This window comes from Conger conger, chromosome 4, assembly GCF_963514075.1.
Source record: "Conger conger chromosome 4, fConCon1.1, whole genome shotgun sequence".
Taxonomy (NCBI): domain Eukaryota; kingdom Metazoa; phylum Chordata; class Actinopteri; order Anguilliformes; family Congridae; genus Conger; species Conger conger.
The window spans coordinates 7515735-7541427 of NC_083763.1; the positions used below are offsets into that span (position 1 = coordinate 7515735).

Genomic DNA, 25693 nt, shown 5'->3' on the forward strand with positions numbered 1-25693 from the left:
AGCTGAATGCACGCTAGACCTGATATTGCTTCACTTTAATATGTAATGAACTGAGAAATTCACTGCGCTTAGGCCCCGAAAGCCACGTTTCTATCCCAATTATAACTGCATTACCATGTTCATTATTGGCTCCTTAATTGCGTCCATCCAAAAAGGTGCTCTTTAGACAACGAGGATCTTAAAATTCAAATTTGATCACTGCTGTGTACAAAGTAGCTTGTGGTTCTACTGCAGCGTTTTCATTATCTGCGGGACAAAGGCAGGGTTAAAAAACGCTTCTTAAAGAAAACGCAATCCAGCCTAAGCATCCAGCAATGCTTTGTTGTTGATACCGTTTGAGAGTTTTGGAAATTGTGTGCATATATGCACGTGCTTGTGTGTGTGTTTGAGCTAGGGTTATGTTGCCATCGCTGCAGCATTACTGGAGGGGACAGTAGTAACACGATGCACCTCAGGGTCTCTAATAAAATCCTGAATATGCCAGTGCCAACTGTGTACCTTCAGGGAGATGGGTAACTGGCCGTAGTATCTCCCAGGGAGGGGGGGTCTCGGTATGCAGGGTATTTTCTGCATCTAGTGGCATATTCTGTGCTTGGGACCACACCTTCTTCTTTTCAAAACAACGCCTGTGTGTAGTAACAGTAAAAAAAGTAATAATGTAGCAGTTTGTACATCACACCTACATTTCAGTTGAAAACTTCACTGGCAGTATCATTTTGAGACATAAAATTAAGGGGCAATTTCAACCAATTTAGCAGGAGTTTAAATGATTTGCAAATCATTGTTAGAATTTCCTAGTCCCCATTTTCTAGTCACGGCATTGTTTTGTGTTGCATTATGTCTTCAAATGTTTACAATCATTTCAGGTGTTTGAACTGTTTTATGGAAAACAGACGAACAGCATTTGTTGTCAATACCGTGTTTATGTCACATAAAACCATATCATTTCACACACATTTCACAAGACAGTGACGCAGAATGTCGAGAGGAACGTTGCCATAAACTGTATTCACGCAGATGCCTTTATTATTTTGAGAGTAGCCTTTTAGACCATAACACTCCGTGTCAGTGGCTGCTGGGAACAGCCAATCAAATAACGGTAGATAACAGGTGTTTATTTAGGACAAGCCGAGTTTCAGTCTGAGGGATCATTAACTCGGCCAACGATAGCTGCTGGTTTCAAGTGCTTTCGAGTCGCTGTGTCATGCAACATTATAGCAAAAACGGATGCATCTAACCCGAAATAACTCATTCTTTACAGTAATCTGAGATCTTATACATTTAAAAAAATATTACACATTTTTTAATTATTATTTTAATTTTCAATTTTGAGATGTGCAGTATTGTAACACGCAATCGCCACACACTGCATTAGAGCAGTAATGAAATTAAACAATCCAACACATCATAAAAATGTAGCGCCAACGAATAAACCCGACTAATAAATTCATTAGTCACTTGTTAGATTTGTTTTGAGGCAATTAAGATTGTTTCATGTCACCATTTTTAATCAGCAGATGTGAGGATCCACTTATGTAACTATGGTCACATATGTAGTTCTCAACGAGCAGTCACCCATTTAACAGTGTAGTGCCGGATGTTTGCGTAAGAATCGGGCGTTCACGTGAGCCCACAGGCGTGTCAGCGGGGCCCTTATCGGGCAGAGTGTGGTATCGGCCTCGGTGAGTCACGACGCTGATTCGGTGATGATCGGAGTTGTGATGACTGCAGCTCTCCCTCACGCCCAGAGTGTCCCGCCCTGCAGGTTTTCTTCATGGAGCACGAGCCTGCTCGAGCCCACGCGCTCTCGCTCACGCTCACGCACGTTCTGCGGTCCGAGCGGGATGTCTGTTGTTATGAATGCAGCTGGATGCTGATGTCATGGTGTGAGCTTTAGCCGGAGAGCGATCGTGCAACTTGTTGTTCGGAGCTGAGCTAAAATGCCCATTCACAGTGTGTCATGTGAAGTAGTAAGTCATGAATACACATCAACATAATAAGAACATAAGAATACATAATGATGGGACCAGGCCTGTCAGGTTTACCATTTACCTATGAGCTAGCACTTGTTGTGACAAATCTTTGATTTCATCTGTCGTTTCATACATATTCTGCCACATTTACCTATCTTTTAAAATGTTTTTATTTGTAAGGATTTGGCGGCATCGAATGAGACGACAATTGACGTCAAGTTGATTTGCGAGTCAACATCGCTTATTCATCCAGCATCAGTAAGAGCACCGGAGACTGCAACAAGGGTGCTCCATGAACTTGTAATTTTGAGTTTGTGCAACAGAAATATGCAGAAAACAGTGGGGGAGAGACACTTTGCTGCACCTGTGAGATGCACACACACACACACACACACACACACAGCTGAGGGATGGGTTGGGCCTGCAGTGGTGTTATTACTGGCACTCACACTCTCATAGACTCCCCCTGCACTGACTCCGAGTAAGCCTCTTTCTCTCTCGCTATGCGCCACCATTGTACTTTTTGCCTTGTTTTCTTTTTCATTTCCCTGTTTTCCACAAAATAATCATCCCGAGCTTATGTAGTAAGCCTTGTGGAGATATAGTAGAACTTGAGAGCTGTGAGCTTTAGCAACCCCAAGAAAAGTAACTTTTCTGTGCACTGTCTGAGCTTGCGTTTGGTGGTCGGTGGAGTAAATCCAATTTACATTCCTTTCTAGATGAGCGAATACACCTGTTCTCTCCGGTGAACTAAACAGAGCCATTAGGTCAGCGTTGTTCCTGTGTGTGCTCGGTGAAGCGCGTGGAGGTGTTGAGCACGTAATGTTCAAAAAACCTTTACCTCGATGCACCTTTACAGGGTTCACTCATCGCCGAAACGCAAATCCATTGATTTCAATTTGCCGACTTTGGCTGTGGTTACCTTGCAGAAGTAATTGTATATAATTGCTCTGGTTTCACCTCAGCATTGCCGGTAAACTCCAGTACTTCATCATTCCATTAGCGGGGCTCGATGTATTGCCTTTATATCAGAATGCCCCCTTGCTGCAGACGTGCGGCGCGCTTGTACGCTGTGCGTCACGCACCCTGCAGCATTTCTTCAGCTTAAGGATCACCTTCTCTCTCATTCTCTTTTCCTTTAACCCTTTGGAGAGTAGGCCCAGCGGATTGTTTTTTTCAGAATCCGAAGTCGGTGTTCTGGAACTCTCTTTGCTTTCGGTCACCATAGGGATTAGAATGTTCGGTTAAGAACATTCTAATCACGTGTTTGTGACCTTTACACCTTGAAGCATTGGTACCCAACCCTGCTCCTGGAGATCTACCGTCCTGTAGGTTTTTCTCACTCCAACCCTCAGAAAGCACACCCCATTCAACGGCGATTTTGTGGAGTTGCTAATTAGTATAATTGGGTGTGCCAAATTAGGGTTGAAGTGAAAACCTGCAGGACGGTGGATCTCCAGGGACAGAGTTGGTTACCGCTGCCTTAAAGGGCTAGCAAGCGCTGTGAGGTTTGCGTGGTCTTTACCGCAGAGCTGCTGCGGTTTTTGTAAACGAGCGCTCTGCTTTGCATTTGCGGGATCTCGAGGAGCGGTTTTCCACGCCGGGCCGTAACGCTCCTGAGGGTTTTTTTCGCGCTGCGGCCCCGTCTGTGGGAACCCCGCGTCCCTGCCTCCGCGTCCTACGCCCCTCTGACATTCCTGCCCTGCTTACTTAGTCCTCTCCCGGATCAGCGGTCGGCGCTCCATGCGGAGAGGACATTGCTGGAATTCCGGGATGGCTCCCGCTCTTCAAAGGTGGCTCGGCTGCAGCTGCGGGGGGAAGCGGGCCCCGCCCTCCCCCGATTGTTGTTCCTGGTAACCGGGCCCTTTTGTTTTTCGCCGAGACTCCGCCCTCCTCCGACATAGCTCAGACCGCAACACCGACCGGCCTTCTTCTTCGGGCTTCCAGCGGGCTCCTTGCACAGGATCCCTGGTAAATAACAACCGTTCTGGTCCCTTCTATCCTCCGGTCGTCAAACACGCCCCAGGCATAAATAGGTGCGGTCACGTTCCGCAGTGGGGATTTCAGCCAGATGCAGAAGAGGAGTCGTGGAACATCGCTGTTATTGTTTTTACGGAATTGGCCTTTTTATAGACCGTGCAGGTGCAGTGATCAAGGGTCACGGCGCCCGCGGCGGCCATATATCCTCATACCGCTATTGACAATCGCATTACTTCCTGGAGCAGGAATCTGCTGAGGAACGCTGGCTGATTTAGCGGCTCCGGCGTACGTGCCGCACCGGCAGCCTCCCCCCCGGCGGGCGTACGCCGATGCCCTTCCCTGCCCTCTGCTCCGCCGGGAAGTAACTGAGTAAATTCCAAATTGATATTTCCTCGTTCTCCCACCCCCCCCCCCTCCACCCCCCTGAGTGCCTTTCCCAGCAGGCCGTGACACAGAACGGGACACGTATGCGCCGTACGAAACGCGGCACACGGCAGTCGCGAGGCAAAAACGCTCCTGACGCGGTAGAGGCGGCCGGTGACATCATAACCCGGAGGATGTCGGAGAGCGCTACGTCTATATCAGAGGAGCTCACCTCCCCACCTCCTCCTCCTCCTCCTCCTCCTCCTCCAGGGCTGCTCTCTCTGACTTACGTAGTCCAGTACCAGGCAGTGCTCAGCAGCACTCCCAAAGACGGGGCTTTCTCGCCCTTTTCCCCAGCCATCGTGTACCTCCTGGCATGAGCCGTGAATTAAGGTCCAATGAAAGAATGCGCCCGGGCCTTCTGGACACTGATTAATAGACTCGGGGAGGTGAAGGAGAATCCGGCTTTGTGCGGCGAGCGAGGGATTGCCGGGGTTTACTTTTGTTTGCCGGCTAAAGGATTGCCTTTTCACGGGGCCTGGATGTGAAGGGTGCTGGTGAACCTGTTAGCCACAAGGGTAATCCAAGTCACATTCAGAACCATGCAGTCCAATTTCACACTTGGCTGCTCGGGCAGACTCTGAGCCGGCGCTGGGCCAGGCTGTACGTGAGATGGAATTGGCCTTTCTGTGTCCTTCAGGCCTTGGGGGGGGGAGTGTTGGGGCTGGGAGAGGTGGGGGGGGAGAGCATAGGGGGGGTGATGTCTTAAGTCAGCAAAGCTACAAGCACGCTTCATGGAATCAGGCAAATTTAGGGTAATCGCTTTCCGGTCTCGTAAATTTTGGCGTGGTTCTCTGGCGCAGGCCGAGAAGCAGGTTTGCTTACTCCGGTAGATTGTGGGATGAGATCCTTTTTTCGGGGGGCTTGCGCACTCACTCGGAGCTGTTAACAAGCTTAGTGAATCAAAAATCCACTCCCGTCTGGACCGCGCGACTCTGTATTTTCATTTAAGGAGCTGCTCGGCGTTCCGTGTGTGATTGGAAAAGGGAGTCTGTACCCGGCGTACCTCGGGGGGGGTGTCCAGGAGGAAAAAATCTGTTCCTTTGTGCTGCTAAGCAGGAAGTCGACATTAAGCTCGGCAAAAAGGGACGGGAAGTGGAGGGCTTCCTTTTGGCCTGAATTTTGACGCTTTTTGTTTGGTTTTTCTCTGGTGTTTTTTTTTTTTTTTTTTTTTTTCAACAAGGTCAACAATGTGGAGGATGAGCACAGTGTTCAGGACGCCCCCACGGTGGTCCTGTCGGAGAAAGTCGCCTCCCCCCTCAACATGGCCGGCAGCGTCACCTCCTACCCGGTGAAGGCCGACAGCGTCTTCAGCGGAGAGACCTACAACGGCAACGCGTGAGTGTGTCGGGCCGCGCGTCTCTGTCCGCGTGCGTGAGTCCAGTGTGACCAGCTGCGCCGTGCCTGTCCCTCCAGTCGTTCTACACACAGACACAAACTGCTCTCTGATTCCTGGCCCTCGAGGACTGCTCTCTCCTTATGAAACTTGTGCTCACCGCAGCACCGCACTACTCAACTCCTGGTCCTGCAGGCGGGCATTTGCTCCATGCATGCACTACACCGCCTGATTTCCCTGGCTACCTCTCTTCCTGAACGAAGCAGGTAAAAATTATTAGTGAAATCAGGTGGTCTAGTGTGTGGTTGGAGCACGTACCTGCAGACACTGTGGCCCCGGGGCCAGGTAGAATAGCCCTGCCTTCGTAGATATCCTCCACAGCTCACTGTTAGGCCACTGTTAGGATCCACATAGTCCCCTTCTCTTTAGACTACTAAAGGCTTCTGAACGGGTTCCTTGGCTTGATTCCATAGCAGAACCCTTTTTAGTTCTTTATAGAAACCCTCTGTCATATGCGTGAAGTGTGAAAACTCCCAGACAAAGCACCGTTTTGCCGCACAAAGAAACTTCTACCTAGAAAGGGTTCTTCTGTGGAATCAGTGGGTTCCTATTGGAGCGATTTCTTTAAGAATGCAGCCTGGGGCATTCTTGTGGTTGTGTGTTGGTTTGCTTTCAGTTGTGAGCCTATTGGGGAATCCAGGGCAATAAAGGCCAAGGGCCTGATTTACTAAGCTTAGCAAATGCAAATCCCTTTAGCACACACAAAACTAATAACAACCAATGACAGTAATGAAATCATTGGACAGGTTATTGGGTTGGCGTGTGCTAAGAGCTTTTACACATTACTAATGTCAGGCCCAACGTGTGTAAATTCTTTATCGGGTCAAATCACTGAAGCGCTGAAACACACCCCTGCTTTAGATGATCCATATTCTAGAGATTATCCCCGAAAGTGCATAATTGGTAGCAGCACACTTGCCATATTGTTGTAACGTAATATTATCTTTTGAAGCAATAAGTGTCGGCAGTTGGGGGCTGGGTTGGGACTGCGCTGGAGCTGTGGGGCCGGTCCGCTAACCCTGCGTTTATCGCTCCTCAGCTACTCGGAGCAGTCGGTGGGCCGGCCCTCCGAGCAGCCCTCCCGGGGCGGCGGGGCCAGCTCCAGCCCCTCGGAGGAGGCCGGGGGGGTGCGGAGGCCCTCGGCCTGGCGGGGGAAGAAGCGCCGGAGGAACCCCGAGCTGGACGAGTCGCAGTACGAGACGGAGTACACCACGGGGGCCGAAACGGGCCCCGAACTGGACGAGGAGCAGTGGAACAGGTGAGAGCCACAGCCCCCCCCCCCCCCCTGGGCTGGAGCTTCACAACGACCGGTCCCCTGGGGGCCTGGTATCTCAAAGCATTGTTACTGAGTTAGCTGCAGTCTCAGGAATAAAGTCACCAAAAGTGACCTAAAAAGATTGAAATGCTTGCCACTGGTACATACAATTACAAGCAATATATAATTCGTTTGTACCCAAAGAGGACGGTACCGTACTTTCAGGGTACATGAGGGAAATTTGATCCTTGAAGAACAGAAATGTACCCGCATTGTCACTTTATTTCTGTGGTGGATAACTGGCAAGTAAAACCCGGACCAGCTCTTTTCACTTCAGTGCCATCTTCCAGGTTTGAGAGGGTTCTGGGTTTTACTCGGTGCGGTTATCCAGCAATGCCTGGGGGTACAGGTCTGCTTTCATGCTGTTGCTTTCCATTTTATGAATGAGTTTCAGCTTCCTCAGAATTGCACTATAACTGTCTCACACGGGTTTGTAATCTGCGATAATTAGAGAACTGGGTCAACAGTTCTGTGGAATCAGGGCCAGCCGGTAGGTAGTGAGAAGGCAGGTGCTTTGCTTTGATTCGCTCTCTGACCAAACTTAACTGGACCCCTGGGACTGCGCCTATTTGACTGTGCCGAAATACACTCCTTCGTTAATTTTGACATTGGCTCAGGCGGTAAGAGCAGTTGTCTGGCAGTCGAAGGGTTGCCGGTTCGATCCCGCCCTGGGTGTGTCAAAGTGTCCCTGAGCAAGACACCCAACCCCTTAATGCTCCTGATGAGCTGGTTGGTGCCTTTCATGGCAGCCAATTACCATTGGTGTGTGTGTGTGTGAATGAGAAGCATCAATTGCGCAGCGCTTTGGATAAAGGGGCTATATAAACGCCGACCATTTACCGTTTACTATTTCACCCCTTAGCATATACCCAGAAATCACCTCGGACGGGCAACGTCACGAGTACAAGAGGGAGTTTGACACGGACCTGAAGGACTACAAGCGCCTGTGTGCGGAAATGGACGACATCCATGATCAGATGAACAAACTGAGCCGTGAACTGGACACCCTGGACGAGGGCACCTCCAAGTACCAGGTTAGACGAGCTGGTCCCTCAAAGACCACGTATCATTCCCTGATCTGATATATTATTATTATTAATCTGTGGGCATAAGTAGAGTTATTTACTGCATCAGGCTAGAATTGCTCCTATACCTACAACAAATGTTGTGGTGTTTGTTGTGTATTATAAGATGATGCTACAGTAATCAGCTAGTGGTGTACTGTGCTGTTGTTAGTATTTATTTCCTGTTGAACCTATGGTAAAGCACTCAATATTTAAGAAATATTAATATTTGAATATCTTTCTTTTCTCCCAGGCTGTGGCGGAAGAGTATAATCGGCTGAAGGACCTGAAGAGGGTAAGTGAACTTTCACTGGGGGCTCACATAGCCACCAGTGCTCTCTTATTAATAAACAGACATGGTTAGGGATACATTTGTCATTATGAAGGGATATAGTTTTAGGCCCTGAATGCAACATGTAGGTTTCATAAGCAGCCCTTCCTCTACTGTGCCCCTTTTCGATGACCAAAAAAAAACTGGATTCCTTTTCATTTCACGCCCCCCAGACTCCGGAGTATCAGACCAAGAAGCTGCACTGCAAGGAGCTGAGACACAAACTCTTCCACATCAAGCGCATGGTGAAGAACTACGACCGGGGCCACTCCTAAAGCCCACGGCCTTCTCCGGCCCTCGCCCCCTTCCCCCCCGCTACAGACAGTTCGGTCAGTCCCACCGAATCCCAGCTCACTGCTGCTCACGTGGACTGACAGGACCCCCCCGACCAAAGCTGTGTGGAGCAGAGGCCCACCCACTCAGACCTCACATCTATGGGCGGACAGTAGGGTTTTCGGGGGCAGGGATGGACACCTGTGACACTGGACTAAATTCCTTAGCGCCTATCCTCGCTTACGCCATCCTTCAGGTATTATTTCATCTCGCTGTTGCTCGGCAACAACAGGGCTTTTACTGACAGGGCAGCTGCTTGGATTCCGGAGTTCAGGGCAGACTCTCTAAAATGGCTGCCGAAGGGGTCTCTCCGCTTTTTTTTTCAGGCAGGTACGTGGTTGTTTCGGTCATGTTGCACGTCGCACGGTTAGGGATAGATGGGTGTGGTTGGAAAAAAGGCTTAATGGAAAGTTGTTTGCACACATTCGTGCGTCTTGGGCTTTTGTTCTTGTTATCACAGATATGAAAAAGTGAGCTGAACTTTTGCCTTAGATAAGGAGCCAACAATAAGAAAATTGAACGTCATAAATTTTTGCCAACTGTACAGACACCAAACTCTTTTATTTTTCTTCATTTAACCAAAGGAAGCAAATGGCATCATATTCTCTTTACTAAGCAAAGCCGCACGCAGTTATAAGACCTGTATAAGAAAGAAAATTAGGGCACTCTGCTGATTAGTTCTTGAATTGATGAACACTTTTACAGGATTTTCAAGGTCTCTATTCACCTCTCTCTGCCATTCCATAATATCATTTAATTTCACTTTCATAAGTGACATTTACCATTTCAGTTAAAATAAGGGATTTAAGCAACATATTGCTGTGATACAGTATTTAGAATTAAAAAGCCTTTCTGTAATATGTTTTCTTCCGTATTGCGGTGCTGTTTGAACATTAAGGCATTGAGTACACGTTGATTCCCAATCCGTTCCAGTGATGCTCAGCGCTTGGCAAATATTCTTAATGCACTGATACCATGCAAATCTGCAAGTGTGCTACATTCTGAAGGGCAGGTTTATTTCGGGTGAGGAATTAGAAGGATCCCGTGTCTTTTTATGTCACCAGAACAGTATCTACTTTTATGGGTTAAGGGTTTTTTGCGTTTTCCTGCTGAGATTTTTCAGGCATTTTTATAAATTCTATAATTACTGTTGAAAAATCTACTTCTTTTGCAGGACCCTTTTTAAACTAAAAACTGTATAGTTTTACTGCATTTTTTATTCTTTATCTATTTTTTTATTTTTATATCAGAAGATCGGTGGTTCCCAAACTCAGTTATGGGACCCACTAGCTATGCATTGCTTCATTGAAACCATGGTGGCCTCCTCTGACTGTAACAAGTTGATAATCATTCTTAATTAGACACATTTGGGGCCAGTTTCAGACACAGATCAAGCTTAGTCCTGGACTAAATTGAGTTTTGTATGGAGAATCTCCCTTCAGAATAGAATCTAGTCTAGCACAAGGCTTAATCTGCATCTGTGAAACTGGCCCCTAAATATCTGTTGAGGGATTATACTCAATTATGGACAGTAAGGTAAAATCAGTGGGGTGCTAACTGCCAAAAGTGTCCACAACCGGTCACTGATACTAAAACTATTTGTGCGGAACAAAGAACTTGGATATGAAGCAAATATCAGCGAGCCAAACCTACATTGTGTTACATTCAGTTTAACGACAAGCTGACACGGAAGTTCAGAGCAGCGTTAGCTTCTGCGATATGACGTACACACAAGTGAGACTGATTTTTCAGGGGGATTTTTGAAGGGCGAGGAGGGGGAGGCAGAGCCTTAGCCTTTGGCTCTGGGGAAAACACAATGCCCTCCGCTGCATGAAAGGACACTGATTGGAGGGGAACAGGAAGTTGACAGTCATGTGATCGACATGCAAGCCCACTGGTACACGGTGATGTAAAATCTCAATTCAAAACGTTTTCCGGGAAGTGGATGGAAAAAAAGCTTTGGTGTGAAAATACACAAGTATTAAAATGAAAGACATGTTTGTATGGTTATGAAGAATTGACTTAAGTTGAGGAAAAAGCTCATTTTTATTTCAGCTTGTTTATAGCAGGACGTAAATCCACGCTTCCAGCCGGGCTCATTGATCACGAAACGGACTGAAGCAGAAACCAGCGTACCGAGCAGACGTGTGGCACTGAGTTTGGGAACCTCTGCAGTAGATTAGGGACCCTCATAACGCCATGCCTAATCATTAAGAAGACCATTTACCATAAGGAAGAAATGTCTCCTCTTTCACTCTACCATACTCATGTAAGAGTTCTGTGAAAAGGTTTTTGTACTGGTTCCTATCATGTATATTTTTTTTTTATAAAAAACGAATCTGCTCTGTTCCTTTTGATTCTATAAAGAAAAAAAACATTTATATCCAGCTCACTTTAAAGCAATTTTGATTAGAATGATAGCAATCCAATGTGTTGAATATAATGAAGTAGAGACACTCCAGAATAATAGTATCACAGCAATCCAGCATTCAGAGATTTTGACTAAATTACATTCTTTCCCACACTCCAGTAAATAGGGATGGAGGTGTAGAAAACACTGAGTGTTATTTTCCTTTTATATACCTGTACGCTGTATAGTGAGACTTGTTCAGCCATTGATTATGCACTTGTAAACAGCCCGCAAGGCATTGACTGTAAATAAAATATTAATTCACTCACTCACTCAAAAAGACACCTCTGACCATGTAAAATACTTTTTATTGCTTTTCAGTAGACATTCTTATTTGTTGTTTACATTTTTTTTAAAGTGGTCAACCAATTGGCTAGAATTACCTCCCCTTGCTAGCTGTATGTTCCCTTATAAAAATTAAATGACAGTCTTAGTAGACTATCGCTCTCTCTTGCCCCCTGCAGGACAAACCCTAAAGCTGCACCCTTTACCACAGCAGTCTGGACAGAAATGTTTCCCTATCATGGTTTGCAGTTTGTTTTACTACCAGCAGTGGTTTTCATCACCCAGCTGCTATTAGTGTCAGTCAGTCAGGCTCTCTATCAGCTGCATTTATCTCAAAAACTTTGGCATCAAGGGGTATTTTCCTTCATTTTCTGTTAAAACAAGGCCACAATCCAATAGCAAGCTTTCTTTATTACATAGGGGTAGACACACCCGGTCACTGTAACAACAGAAGGGGAGAAGTATATACAAGTATATCTAAGTCCAGAAGTATATACAGAAAATACATATTCTGGGTTGATCTAGAGAACAGAAAATTTAACATATGCATTCATCTTGAATAAATAGCCACTGTGTTGAAATTTCAAAGCAGCAGTTCAGGATGGTCGCCAGGGAAACCCAGCGATAAATCAGCGTCGTTATCGAAAACACTGACTTAAAAGCGTCTGTTCAGTCGTACATCCGTTCTGCTGAAGGGCTAATTCACACAGCACTGCTGATCTGCATATTCTTACAAAAAAAAAAACATTCATAACCAAAAATATATATAATGATAAGACAAAAATTTGCATCTTCACATTGTTTTTGGAGATTAATAAGCAGGTACTGACGAGAAAAACATTAAAGCTGGAGAAATAACACGATGATAATAAATCCGACGTGAATAAAACTCACTGAAGTCTCTTGTCTTGATTTAGTTGGTGTATCCTGTGTTTTCTGAAGGCTAGGGCATGAGGTAAGTCCTAGTCAGTCTAGGAGGTGAGATTGGACTCCTGGTAGCCTTTGCCAGTGGTTCAACCAGTCATTTTGGGCCATTTTCTCAAACACAGCAGTATTGCATCTTTGCACCTTTAAAAACGTCACACCCGAGCACATTGCACCGTTAGTAAAACATACAGACGAACGAAAGAGCATCCTGCTTCAAATGTAGCGCACGATGAAGTGATTTGGGCACACAGTTGGAAATACATGAATCCCAAGATTTGTGTTCTGATGCATAAATCTTTTTTGGAGTGTTTCATGGTGTAGTGAATTGTCAGGCTGCAGGGTATTGAAAAAGGTAAATAAAACTCTTGAAGGATGCCAGAGGTATTTTTATCATTGAACAAAAATAATAATTTGAATTTGTTCTTAGGTTGCGTGAAAAGGTTACGTCAATCATTTCAGGGTTTTTTGTTTTTTCTGCTTGGTAAGCGTAGTATTTATTTAGGAATTGTTCACTAAAGAACTCTACTAAAGAACTGTTTTTGATTACATTCAGAAACAAAATAATTAGTGGTATTTTTCATACCTAATGTTGGCATATGCCAAGTCATATATCAAAGACAAAGTTTGTCACTATATACACGATGTGTTATTTTTCACCAAGGCCCAGTAGTAGAAAATCCCTTGCATTCCTGTAGAGCAGTCTGTTTCATTGATGGTTGGGTTTTATTAAAGTATTATACGTGTGTCACAAAGAGGTCAATTGGTTTTTAAAGGTAACAACATGGAAAATATTACAAACCCACACCGGGCTGTTATTGTGAATGGAAGGAATGTGCTGTAGTCATAAACGTTAGCTACACTGAACCTGCGAACAGTGTTAAAATAAATTGACACAAGTGGTCATATCTGTTTTACAGCAAAATAATGTAATACTGTGTTGCTTAGTTATGATTCTAGAAAGGTTCGCTTCTATGTGGCAACACAATACAATTGTAAATGTACAAGCCTGTCCTAACTGGGGCTGATATAAACAGGATATCAGTATCAACTTCATCAGAAATGAATGTCAGCTTCAAGGTCTGCTATCATTACGCCAGTGAAACTCAGATGACATGAACGTTAATCCCTTTTTAAAATTCGGAACGGTCCGTTCTTTCCATGCAAATATGTATTTTTGTTGAATTTGAGCTCATTTGGATTAATTGTTATTTTGTCACGATCTTGTTATTTGTCACACTTATGGCCAGATCTCCAAATTGATTCTGGAGTGTTATGATTTCTTTAAAAAAAAAAAAACCCATCAAAATCCGATTGGACAGTACGATTGGGCATACATTATCATTCACACCAGTCCCTTCAAATTAAAGGTCATAAAGCTTTCAATCCTTTCGTCAGAATACAAATAGCACATATATATATATATATATATATATATATATATACATATATATCGCCAATTAATTTGACAGCTCATAAAATCAGTCTGCAGTGTGGTCTCTAGCCAGTTCTGGAAAAATACTTTTTTTTTTTCTCAGAAACATTTTGTTTCACAAAGAAGCTGTTCCACTGAGTCCCGTAACTCCTGACACATCTGCATTCCAGAGTGACGACATCACAACAGGGTTCTTTTGTGTGAAGAGAGGCTGCGCTGTCACAGGACACATGACATTGGACCCAAAAGGGGGCCGTGGGGAACGCCCAGAGCCTGTGGGGGTTTGGGGCCCTGGTGCCAGAATGGGGCCCTGGACGAGCGAGTTCGACCGCGCCGCGGGGTGGCGTTACTGCCCCGGCACGTAGGGCCAGCTGATGGAGCTTCCGGAGAGCTGCATGTCGCGGATGAGGGTCTCTATGGGGGTCTTCCCCACCAGGCGCATGAAGAAGAGCTGGGAGATGAGCGAGGCGGGCACCGCCCGGAGGGCCGGCAGGCGGAGCAGGAGACGCCCGAAACGCTGCGGCTGGCCCGGGTACTGCAGCCTCTCGTACTCCGTCAGCGCCACCTGCGCCTTCTCCTGGAGGCTCTCCACGTGCACGGGATCCGTCAGCCCGCACGCGTCTGCACACACAAGGGCATTACCGTTATTCAGCTGTAGCTTTTTATCCAAAGCCACTCACAGTTGATTAGACTAAGTTCCCCGTGGAGCAATGTGGGGTTAAGGGCCTTGCTCAAAGACCCAACAGATAAACACGGACCTTATCGTGGCTACGCTGGAGCTTGAACCAACAACCTTCCAGGGTCCAGTCGAGCCAATAGGCTACAGGCATGAAGCCCAGCTCTTAAAACCTCAGCCCAAACCTTACCTCGGTCACAACTGTACACTCTCAGAAATAAAGCGACAGTGGAGGTGCATTTTTGTTCTTCAAATTTCCCAAATGTACCCTGTTCTGTAATGTTCTCTTTGGGTACTAAAAGAGTATGTTTTCCAAGCAAATAATTATAATTAGTTATATAGGGCTGGCTATGTGTACAGTTTTATGACAGCTATAGGATACCGTCCCAGCGACAAGCATTTGTACCTTTTTAGACACTTTTCGTACCTTTATTTCTGAGAGTTTAGGCTTCGCTCTTACTCAGTGTGCAGCAACACCTTACTTATTTTAAGAGGAGCCTTCAGTTTTTAAGAGGAGCCTTCAGTTTTATAGTAGCGGCAACATTAATGCACTTTACAGACCAATAAGGGCAATATAACACGCTACATGAAATACATATCAGGAGATCAACAAGAGCAACAACATGGGCACAGCACATTCAATTACTGTAAATAAACATCAATCCGAAAAAAAAAACTGTTAAAACGAAAGCGCATAACAGTAAAAACACACTGCCTAACAATTATCTTTAATAGCCTCATACGTAGCGCTGCAGTGAGCATAACAGTGTCTATAATAGTAGCATTACCTTAAATCATACCGATGACATAATACGCAGCACTGATTCCAGAGAGTGCTATTAGGCTTCATCAAACTACTATGCTCATTGTAAACAACAATGATTTAAGAGCTGTTTTAAATGTATTAAGTAGATAGGGCATTTTGTGATGTCTGGATTTTTATTGCAGGTTCGGGTAACTCTGCTCACAGTATGCTAATGCGCAAGGACATACCGCTTAAGCTTAAGACTGCAGGTATTGTCCTGTGACAGTGACTAGACAGCACGTGACTACAGTGTTGTCCTGTAACGGTGGCATGTAATAGTGTTAGTTCTCCAGCAGAGGGCACCAAGCACCACGTGAAATCCCCTTATAGCCATAAATGCAAAAGAAAAAACATTTAAAAATAAAATTGAACAGCTAAATATTGAGGGTTCTATATGAATACAAGTTAGAATTGTTTTGTCACAAATTGGACAAACCCATTATACTGACAAAGCATACTTGTAAACTGTTTTCACTAACCCACAAGCAGTCCACAGAACTGGCAGTTCTGTGGAGCAAATAGTGACAGTAAGTTTTATTGCACAACCTGGTTCAGCCAGTCGAGTATCTCTGTGTCTAATTGTTTTTCTTTAATGGAATTCATTCATATCCGCTAACAACTGCATTGGCAGAAGATTTTAAAAGTCATTCATCAGACAATAATTCAAATCATGTGACAATGAAGGTACTAACCACTACAGACTGGCACAAACTCACTGGCATGAGAGGAAATGGAACAGATTGCAAATCTAAACCCTTTTTGCTCTCTGCTAATCTCAGATCAGTGCTGTGCAAGTAAGGCTTTGTATTTGCATGACGATTGCTTGCTAAGAGCTGAGCAGAGATCAGTGTGAAGGCATTGGGAATTGTGGTACAGATGTACAACTTGGATTTCAACTTGTGAAAGTGTGGATAGTGGTTTGAGGAAGAGTTGAAAGAGGGTTCTGTGAAAAGGCGGGACAGTAGTTTGTACCCAGATAAGTAATAATAATAAATTACTCAAACTTTCAGACATATTATATCTTATACGTACACAGGTATGTGCCATATGTGTGTGTGTATTGTGCTAGATATTTAAGCATCATTTAGTATAACATATGCAATTCAGTTATTCAGCATGTATATTGTGCTAAAGTCCGCATACCCAAAAAGACTGCATACCATGCTGTAAAATCCCGCTATGACAGCCTGACCAGTTAGAAAATTGAGCTGGTCAAGTTGGTCATAAGCAGGTCTAGATGGGTATGAGCTGGTCAAGCAGCTAGTGCTGGTAGCTTGTCTGAGCTGGCAAACAAGCTAAACCATGTTGAGCTGGGAGCTGGTCTGAACTGGCTAACCAGCTAAACCATGTCAAGCTGGGAGCTAGTCTGAACTGGCCGACCAGCTAAACCATTTAGAGCTGGGAGCTGGTCTGAACTGGCCGACCAGCTAAACCATTTAGAGCTGGGAGCTGGTCTGAACTGGCCGACCAGCTAAACCATTTAGAGCTGGGAGCTGGTCTGAACTGGCCGACCAGCTAAACCATTTAGAGCTGGGAGCTGGTCTGAACTGATCAACCAGCTACCAGCTGTTCGAAAACCTAGCTTGAGCGGTGTTTTTTCCAGCAGGGCGCGTGTCTGCGGCTCGTCACTCACCGGGGGAGAAGAGCGCGATGGCCTTGAGGCAGCTGTACTCGGCGGAGTCCACCTGCAGGCGCGTCAGCTTGTCCACCTGGTCCTGGAAGACGCGCACCTGGTCCATGAAGGACACCACGCGCTCGGCGGACATGGGCGAGGCGTGGAAGCCGGCGGCGGCCAGCAGGGGCGCCATGTGCAGGGGCAGCGCGGACTGCGCGGCGTTGAGGATGAAGAGCTCGCTCCAGCTCAGCCGCAGCAGGGCCACCTGCTCCGACACGGGCAGGTCGGGGAAGTAGGGGATGTTGCGCGCCCACTCGATGGTGCTGAAGAGGAGGCGCGCCGCCAGCTCGCAGATGTTGTCGATGCCCATGACGGAGCCGCCGCCGCCCCCGCCGCCGGCCTGGAGCTGCTGCTGCTGGTGCGGGTGGTGCTGGCCGTACTGGGGCCCGTAGCGGCTGCTGGGGTACGGCTCGGCCCGCAGGAGCTGGGAGATCAGCTCCGACACCGGCTGCCCGTTGAAGAACTCGCCGCCGCCCACGCCCGGGCCCCCCGCCCCGCCGCCCGGCCCTCCGCCGGTGCCGCCCCCGGGCATGGGCGTGGGGCTGATGCCGGAGTGCGCTGGCGGGATGCGTCCGCGCTGGACTGCTGGAGGGGGAGGGGGAGGGGGGAGGAGGGGGGGGGGGGGGGTGGAGGTAGCAGTTGGCCCGGACTGAGTTATGCACTTTTTTAGTCTTAGTGGGAGACTCCGAGGTCAGTTATACTTGGTGGGTAAATTCTAATACTGTCCTGCGCTTGAAAAGAAATGTGGGTGAACTTCAGGTAGCTTATACAAAAAAACAGGTGCTCTTGAAGGAAAGGCGTTTACATTGTTGCAGGAGGAGGAGCCAAAGAATAATAAAGTTTGGTTTTGCGCAAGTGTGCCTGAACCTTCTGTTAAGTCCAGCTTTTATTATTATTCTTAGCAACTCATCCTGCAACGTTTCTGTGCCTGATTGATCTTGTCTGGTGTAACTGAGCCAAACAAAAGGACCAGACTTCTGGTGTAAAATCCAGCTATGACCATCTTGAAATTACCAGCTACCAGCTGTTTCAAAACATAACTTGAGCTGGTTAAACTATGTTAAGTATGGAGCTGGTCTGAAATGGTCAACCAGCTACCAGCTGTTTCAAGACATTGCTTGAGCAGTTTTTTTTCAGCATTGCAGTAAAGCGTAGGAAAGTATTTGAATCCAAAACAGTGAAGTAGTTGACCCAGAGGTTAGCTTGATAACAGTGCTGAGTAAAAACCTGTAACAGCTCTTTTTAGCTAAATCCCAAGTTCCAGATTTGGGAGGGTTCCATGTTTTATTCAGTGTAGTAACTCAGTAATCCTGCTTCATGAAATACCCCATAGGTCTGATTCTGGCAGGCTAAGAGCAGACCAATTATTTCTCCTGTGGGAAGCAACCTGATGTGAATCTACACCCAACTGGATGGGACACCAGTTTGTCGCTGAGCCAGTACTCTTATCTGACGCTGCAGTGCTGATTGTCATCTGCATAAACAGAGACGCTCTGGCATTGTTTGTGCTAAATATTTGGTACTACTCAGCATCCCTTTCCTTGTCAGAGCCTACTGTCCTGAGGACAAAGCCACTGAACCAGTTAAGGTGAACCAGTTTCCGAAAAAAGCGGGCACATTTCTGACCTTCTCTTGGGTTGAACCAGAATGTGAACATCCTGGCCACTATAAGTCAGGACCAGTGCCAGCTCGATGCAAAGTACATATTTGCACAATGACAGTAATGTGACCTTCAGGGAAGGAAAACAGCTCTGTCACATGTCTCTGAATGGGTAGGGGAGGGGGGGTGCTGTAGTCTTCAAAGGGGTGTTTGTGGTTATTTTGACTGTCAATGGACTCACATGATTGAGTTTTCACATAAAGAGGCCATTTCCTGTAAATATTCAGTCACCTCTCATCATAATGTATACACTTGACTGAGAACTTTCCAATGAGGCGCAAGAAACTATTCATACCCCAACCGTAATCTGACCTCTGACTGTTAGCTACTCCTGCAGGGACATATTCTATCACGCAGTGTTGTTCATGAAACATTAACGACGTCTTATACCATCCTTTCCCACTAGCAAAAATGCTGCAATGTAATACTGCATCTTCATTGTACTAATTAATGAGCTGCTTTGTTGTGCTGTGTAGAATGTGTTTCCTATGTGTAAGTTGTTGAGGAAAGTCTTACAAAAACAGAAGGTAAATTAAAGAACCTTTCACTGAGTAATTTCTCTTAGGTGAACAGAGGAAGGTCAGTTCGTGTTGTTTTTTCTTTTTTCTTTTCTAGGAAATGGGCTTCAGGTTATAGTATGTGGCGTAAATATTTTCTTTGTGGCAGAATGTTGCATGAGATGGATTTCAGCAACCGGTTAGAGCAGCTTCCACTGGGAGAAGCAAGAATAAAAAGACATACAGTACTGTGCAGAAGTCTTATGCACCCTAGACTTTGTTATATATGTTTTTTGTGTGTGTGTGTGTGTGTGTGTGTGTGTGTGTGTGTGTGTTAGTATAAAAGAACGCATTTGAGAGTTCCAAATATTTTCCAAAAGATTTCATTTTACAGAGACGTTTTTGTATTTAATAATAAAAAAAGTAACATATTACTGTAAGCAGTTGACTACTATTTACATAAAAACTTTATCAAGGCTGTCTGAGATCAGAAGCAAGGACCCAACCAAAGTCTGCAGAAGAACTGTGGCAAGTTCTCCAACATGCTTGGAACAACCTCCCTGCTGATTGTCTTATAGAAATGCAGGACAGCGTTGGCTATCTCAGAGAAGTGATGCAGTTTTAACGCCGAAGGCTGGTCACAAAAAATATTGATTTGATTCAGTTTTTAACTATTCTGTCAAATGACTAAAATGTAATGTAAAATGTATAGTATGTTTATTTAGGACCTTTCATTGAGTTATTTTTGAAAGAATGTTATCTGTACAGAATGTTATACAGGTACCTAAGAATTCTGCACAGTACTGTAGAAGAGCAAACTCTCATCCCAACTCCAAACCTCGACCCTCAACACCCTATTTTTCAAACAGTTTGAATTTTTTTTTTTTTTTATGTGAATATTTAATTTTAAAGATATGCATGTTGAAATAATAACAATAATAGATTTGTGTAACTTTTAGACTTATTGTATCTGATAAATATACAGGTATGTGCCTGGCGTGTGCATTTTGTTAGATATTTAATTATTATTTAGTATAATAATTGTATATAATGCTTGTAATTACAGGGGTTAAAGAACTCCATTTAGATATTTAATTATTATTTAGTATAACATATGCAATTCAGTTGCATATAACATAGTATCAAGTCCATATACGCAAAAAGATTGCATATAGATCTGTAGCCTGTCTTGTATGGTTTTTTTGTTGATTCATTTCAGCTGCCACCCAACATCACAACACCAAATGGCAAGCAACTAAAATGCATTTATTTTTAATTACACAAAAAGGATTATAAACCTACATGAGGTCCTTTTTTAATTTATTTCTGAATGTGTTCTGTTCTTAATAAGGATTGAAGTAATCAGCGAGCAAATATTTTGCTTTGTCAAGACCTGCCCAGGGAACTGGATCTGGTGACATCACAGCGAGAAGTCCAGCTGCTGGTCTTTTGTTTTGGCTTCTTAGTGAAGCGAGGGGTCCTGGGTGGTGGCATTTAGGTGGCTGATGTATGCCTGCAGGCTGGGAGCTGATATTAATGGAGGCTCCAGCGTTAGGGCCAAAGCAGTGTGAGTTTCACACACCGACGCGGTGCCGGGGAATGTGACTCAGCACCTCCTGCGAGAATGGAGGCGCGTGTCTCGTGTCTCGGAGGTGAATCTCCTTCGCGCGAGCAGACGGGGAGATTAGCCAGACCTTCGTACGTGTGTTGATCCCCGGCCTGGCTCGCTGGTGACTCAGATAAGCTGGACGGCTGTGAGATGTTTGTTTTGGGGAGGGGGTGGGGGCGTAGGGTGTGAAGGTTTCGGTTCCCTGTTATTCCCTAACCTTGTGTCAGGTTTCGGCCCTCGTTAAGGAGAGGACACCGTTCTGTTCCTGAATTCCTGAAGGCACATACCCCTGAAGGGACAATGTCTTCCCCGACAATGGATCAATTACTATTACGGTTATTGGGTTGAGAAGAAAACAATTCCACCCATGTCTTCCCTGGTGTAAAATCCAGCTTGTATTTACCAGCTAGCAGCTGTTTCCAAACATAACTTGAGCTGGTCAAACCATGTTGAGTATGGAGCTGGTCTGAACTGATCAACCAGCTACCAGTTGTTCCAAAACATAACTTGAGCTGGTCAAACCGTGTTGAGTATGGAGCTGTTTTTCTTTCAGCAGGGTTGTACTACAGAGGAAACCCAGTCAGGAGAAGACTTCACACTGATTATGACACAGATTATAACTGCACCACATGTGGTAAAACTAACTACGCATCTAATATGGTCGAGGATTTGGTTTGCTGCGGTAGCTTTTTGGACAGGAGAAAATGTGCGTAATTACAGGGGTTAAAGAACCCCATTCTTCAGGAGATAGGAGACAGTTACTTATCGTACTGTTAGAATGACAGAGCCGTAATTTTCCATGCCTCGATAACTCTAATTCTCCCTGCGTGATAGCCCTAATTCTCCATGCGTGATAGTGAATTCTACTACTTGGGTGAAAGAGGCCCGTTCTCCGCGCATGACGAGATAGTTACCTTCTTTGCGCATTCCTACGCGGAAGCATTTCTTCAGCCGGCAGTATTGGCACTGGTTGCGGTGGTGCTGGTCGATCTGGCAGTCTCTATTTGACCTGCGTTTGCAAGATTAACAGACCATCAGCACGGTACAACCACACCCTACACAGTGAAATATCCAGTGTCAATTAGGCTGTGACAGAGTATACATGTGTTCAATAGGGACCATTATTTAAGGTAAGCACAGCACCACCCTACCCTAGACTTTCAGAAATAAATCTACGATAAAGTGCCTAAAATGGTACAAATTCTTGTTGCTAGGGCAGTACATAAAATTGTAGCCCTAGCCAACAATGTATAATTAATTTGTACCTTTTTTTTTTTTCTTGGAAAGCATACTCATTTGTACCTAAACATAACTGTACTTTCATGCCAGGGTACATTTGTCAAATGTTATCCTTGAAGAACAAAAATGTACCTCCACTGTCACTTTATTTCTGAGAGTGTGCGTGTGACCCTACACAATAAAATGTCCAGTGTCAATCCGTCTGTGACAGAGTGTACATCCAATCGGGTAAGAGTTGATTTAACACCAAGCATTTTCCTGTGCAGTGGCCTTGGCCCGACACCTTACGGATGGCCTTCCGTTGGGATAGATTGGAGAAGGGGGGACTCATGGCACATGTCCGTGTCTGACACACCTTGACGAATCTGTCGCTGCGATCTGCACTCTCGTAAGGAGCAAGCCCTGTTCAAGGTGCAGTCAGACCTATGACTGGACCCCTGTCAATAATTAGCCCATATTACCTTGCTATGTGGAAGGCATGGTGAAGATAAGCCAATTACTGCAAAGAATGCTGATAGTTCAGGAAGGTCCTGTTACTCATAAGCTCACATAAACCTGGGGGGAAGTGTACAGGTCCCACAAATACACTGAATTGCACATGCATTTGAAAGTACAATCACATTATGAAATTAATATGAAATATTTGAAATCCTGAAATAAAGATTTTGACACACATTTTTGATGCACTGAAAATAGCCGGGGATTATATTTGTACCATAAAGCAGGATTTGATGTACATCAATGAATCTGGGTCTGTGTGCAACCCTCAGTCTGCACTTTTGACCTGTGGAGAAATGTGTGACTCACTAGCCTATGTGCGTGAAGTGGGTGAATACAGCAATTATCTGGTTTGGAAATCAAAGGTAAATCAAAGGCACACAGTGTGGTGCCTGCACTTGGAAAACTCAACATTAATTGCCAAGAGATTCAATTGATGTGCTCCAAAAATGATCTGAACAAGTCCTGTGACATTATTTTAGCTCAGTTTGCTAATGGACACGGCCATTTGGTCATTCGTATTTGGTAATGAAGTGCAATATGAGTCCAGTATAACTCAAATAAAAACCTGAATGTCCTTTGGAAGAGAATGTATTCCTTCAGGCATACTAAATGATTCACACACAGTTTATCCGGTTTCATTTTATGCACTAAAGCGAAAGTTATGAGAGACAATATAACAAGGAATTTTAAATGGGGGCCGTGTAAACGCAAGTAAACCACAGCCTGAGTTGTCTATATGAATTTAGCATGGTGGAGGTGAAGCACAAATTCAATTAAGCCTGTGAGGCCGAGACAGCCTGCATTCTCAAAAGTAAGGTAACAGTGGAGGTACGTGTTTGTTACTCAAATTTCTCAAATGTACCCTGAAAGTACAGCGCTATTCTCTTCGGGTACAAATGAGTACATTTTCCAAGCAAAAAAAAAAACCGATAGAAATGTATTATACATTGCTGGCTCGGGGTCCAATTTTATGTACCAACAGGGCGCCATCCCAGCAGCAAACATTTTTTTAGGCACTTTTTCGTACCTTTAACTCTGAGCGCGTGCCTGGGCCCCAGGTGTGCCCCTTACCTGCAGGTGTAGCTGAGGTTGCGTCTGATGCTCCTCTTGAAGAAGCTCTTGCAGCCCTCGCAGGTGAAGACGCCGTAGTGCTTGCCGCTGGACTTGTCGCCACACACGCTGCAGTCCACCACGCACGCCTTGTCGTCCTCGCCCACCTCAATGTCGCTGCTGCCCGCCTGGGGCGACCCGTCTTCCTCGTCGCCCCGGAGGTAGCCCTTCTCCCCCAGACCGTTGGTGTCTCCGTCCGGATCGCCCCATCCCCCGCTCACCATGGCCATCTCTCTGCCACCAGGCCCTGTCCCGAGGATTCAGTCTACGAGTCCTGCCCACCGCTAGCGGTGCTAATCCCCCCCCCCGGATACTAGCTGTTAAGACCGAAATATTTCACTATAAAAAGCACCGCAGTGTAAAGTCTAACCAAGCAAACAAATAAAAAATCTCTGGGTAAAGTTTTCTGGTGAAACCTGCCTTTTTCAGATGTAGATTTTTTTTTTTTTACAAGAATGACGTCAGTCAGAAGTAAAGTACGAACTATAAAACATTCACAGGGTCTTGTCGCGTTTGAGAGGCAGCAGGGCCTTTCCACACTGCAGTGACCTGGAAATTCCTGTCCCACAGAGCCGACAAACTCCCCCTGCTTTGTTTGTCCACAGTTCTCACACCCCTTTCTTCTGCCCCCTTTCTCTCTCTCCTCCTCTGTTCATTCAACTCTTGTGTTTTTCTTTTGCCTCAGTCCTCTGACTCCTCTCGCCCAATTCACAGGCCAGTTCACAGTTCAGGCAAGAAACAGAGCTCAACCTGCCCTTTTCACAGGAAACAATAAATTAAACACAGACGTTCACGCTCTTGTAGAAAATGGCAAAAAGGGAAAAAAAGACAGAGGTCTCATTGGCTACAGGCTTGGAAAGGGGGAGAAGAGTGCCCCTCTCAAGATAGAGAAATGGCTTAGTGTTTTCACTCCTCAACCAGGTTAGAAAAAACACTTAAGCTATGTTGAGACCAAGCAAGGGAAAACAGAAGTATCTGCCGGCAAAAAACCAGTCAAACCAGTTCTTAACGTGCCGGGAAAGTGGTGTCTTTCAGTCTGGCAAGACCATGTTAGTATCACCCCACTCTTGCCGGGCTATTCCAACACTAAAAACAATCAAAACACAAGGAGGTGAGGCCAGACCAAAACAAGAACAGATACTGTGATGTGCAAGCGTCCAAAACAGAGACTCTTGAAAGGTCGGAAAATAAGTAGGAATGTCAATCGTCAAAAGATCAAGCTTGTTTATGCAGGATGCGCACTGTTGCCATCATCAACTCCTCCAATGACAAACTAAGAATGTAGTAAATGTAAAAAAAAAAAGTCCACATGTGTTCGTCTCCCAGAGTTCCTTTGGGCTGCAGAGCTGTTTGTCCTCTGCTGCGTTATCTTTCAAGTCGACAGGATCAAAGCTGACAAAGGCTGCCTCCAGGTCCTGGCTCCAATAGTAACTAAAATTGAAATAATTTCTTATTATTTCTTTATTAGCTTTTCAATGCTAATAAAAAAATAAATGATGAAAACAAAACACTGATAGAAAGAGCGCCCTCTATCCACGTCTGGTCACGTGTCCTCTCTCTTCTGTTGAGGCAGGATAAAAGTTGGAGGAAGTACTCCCTCTCTCTCTCTCGCTTGTTGTATAAAACGAGGCCCCTGGATCGTGTTGTTTCCCCTTCTCCTGCAGGCGTTGTGGCTGTGGCTTCAGTGCGCGCCAATGGAAAAGAACGGAGAGGAAGCAGAGACCTTTGCCTCCGGAGTGGCAATGCGAGCTCGGCTTTTCCCAGTCTCCCTCGGTCTGCCTGCCTCCCTCCTGTCCTCAGAGCTTGCCCCTTTTTGCAGTGAGGGCTTGCGGCCTAGGCACTGCTCCGTTCCCGCGGACCGAGCTGGGGGAAGGACTCAGGGCTTTTTGTCAGCCCCTTCTCTCTGTTTTCGGCTCCGGCGATCATAAATTAAAGGAACCCGGCGGAGAAAAAAAAACGAGGCAAGACGCTAGGCTGGCTGGCTCGGCTGTTGTTGCAAGCAGCCACAGAACCTCTTCTCTTCGCTGTCTCTCTCTATTCGCTCTCTGTCTC

At 45.5% G+C, this 25693-nt stretch overlaps 2 protein-coding genes across 3 annotated transcripts in view; one reads left to right on the forward strand and one right to left on the reverse strand.

Moving 5' to 3' along the window:
- Window positions 1–12403, forward strand: part of si:ch73-61d6.3 (uncharacterized) — a 26232-nt gene extending 13829 nt beyond the window's left edge. The window contains exons 9-13 of the mRNA XM_061237766.1: window positions 5560–5714; window positions 6812–7030; window positions 7950–8121; window positions 8405–8446; window positions 8656–12403. Coding sequence (XP_061093750.1) covers window positions 5560–5714; window positions 6812–7030; window positions 7950–8121; window positions 8405–8446; window positions 8656–8757 — 690 coding nt within the window. The 3' untranslated portion in view covers window positions 8758–12403. The remainder of the gene's footprint in view (window positions 1–5559; window positions 5715–6811; window positions 7031–7949; window positions 8122–8404; window positions 8447–8655) is intronic.
- On the reverse strand, window positions 11902–25693 carry nr2f6b (nuclear receptor subfamily 2, group F, member 6b). 2 transcript variants are annotated; one of them, XM_061237670.1, is made up of 4 exons: window positions 23603–25693; window positions 21706–21800; window positions 16984–17607; window positions 11902–14490 (listed from the first exon to the last, which is right to left on the reverse strand). In XM_061237670.1, exons 1-4 carry the CDS (start codon window positions 23869–23871, stop codon window positions 14216–14218), a joined length of 1263 nt encoding a protein of 420 aa, XP_061093654.1. In that variant the 5' UTR covers window positions 23872–25693; the 3' UTR covers window positions 11902–14215. The 2 variants fall into 2 exon arrangements, with proteins under 2 accessions (XP_061093654.1, XP_061093653.1); XM_061237669.1 differs by having other exon boundaries at window positions 16984–17610.

Coding starts and splice junctions, on each gene's coding strand:
- nr2f6b (XM_061237669.1), bottom strand. CDS start 23,871: ATGGCCATGGTGAGCGGGGGATGGGGCGATCCGGACGGAGACACCAAC. Junction 21,801..23,602: donor AACCTCAGCTACACCTGCAG/GTAAGGGGCACA, acceptor TTGCAAACGCAG/GTCAAATAGAGACTGCCAGA. Junction 14,491..16,983: donor CATCGCGCTCTTCTCCCCCG/GTGAGTGACGAG, acceptor TTGTGTGTGCAG/ACGCGTGCGGGCTGACGGAT.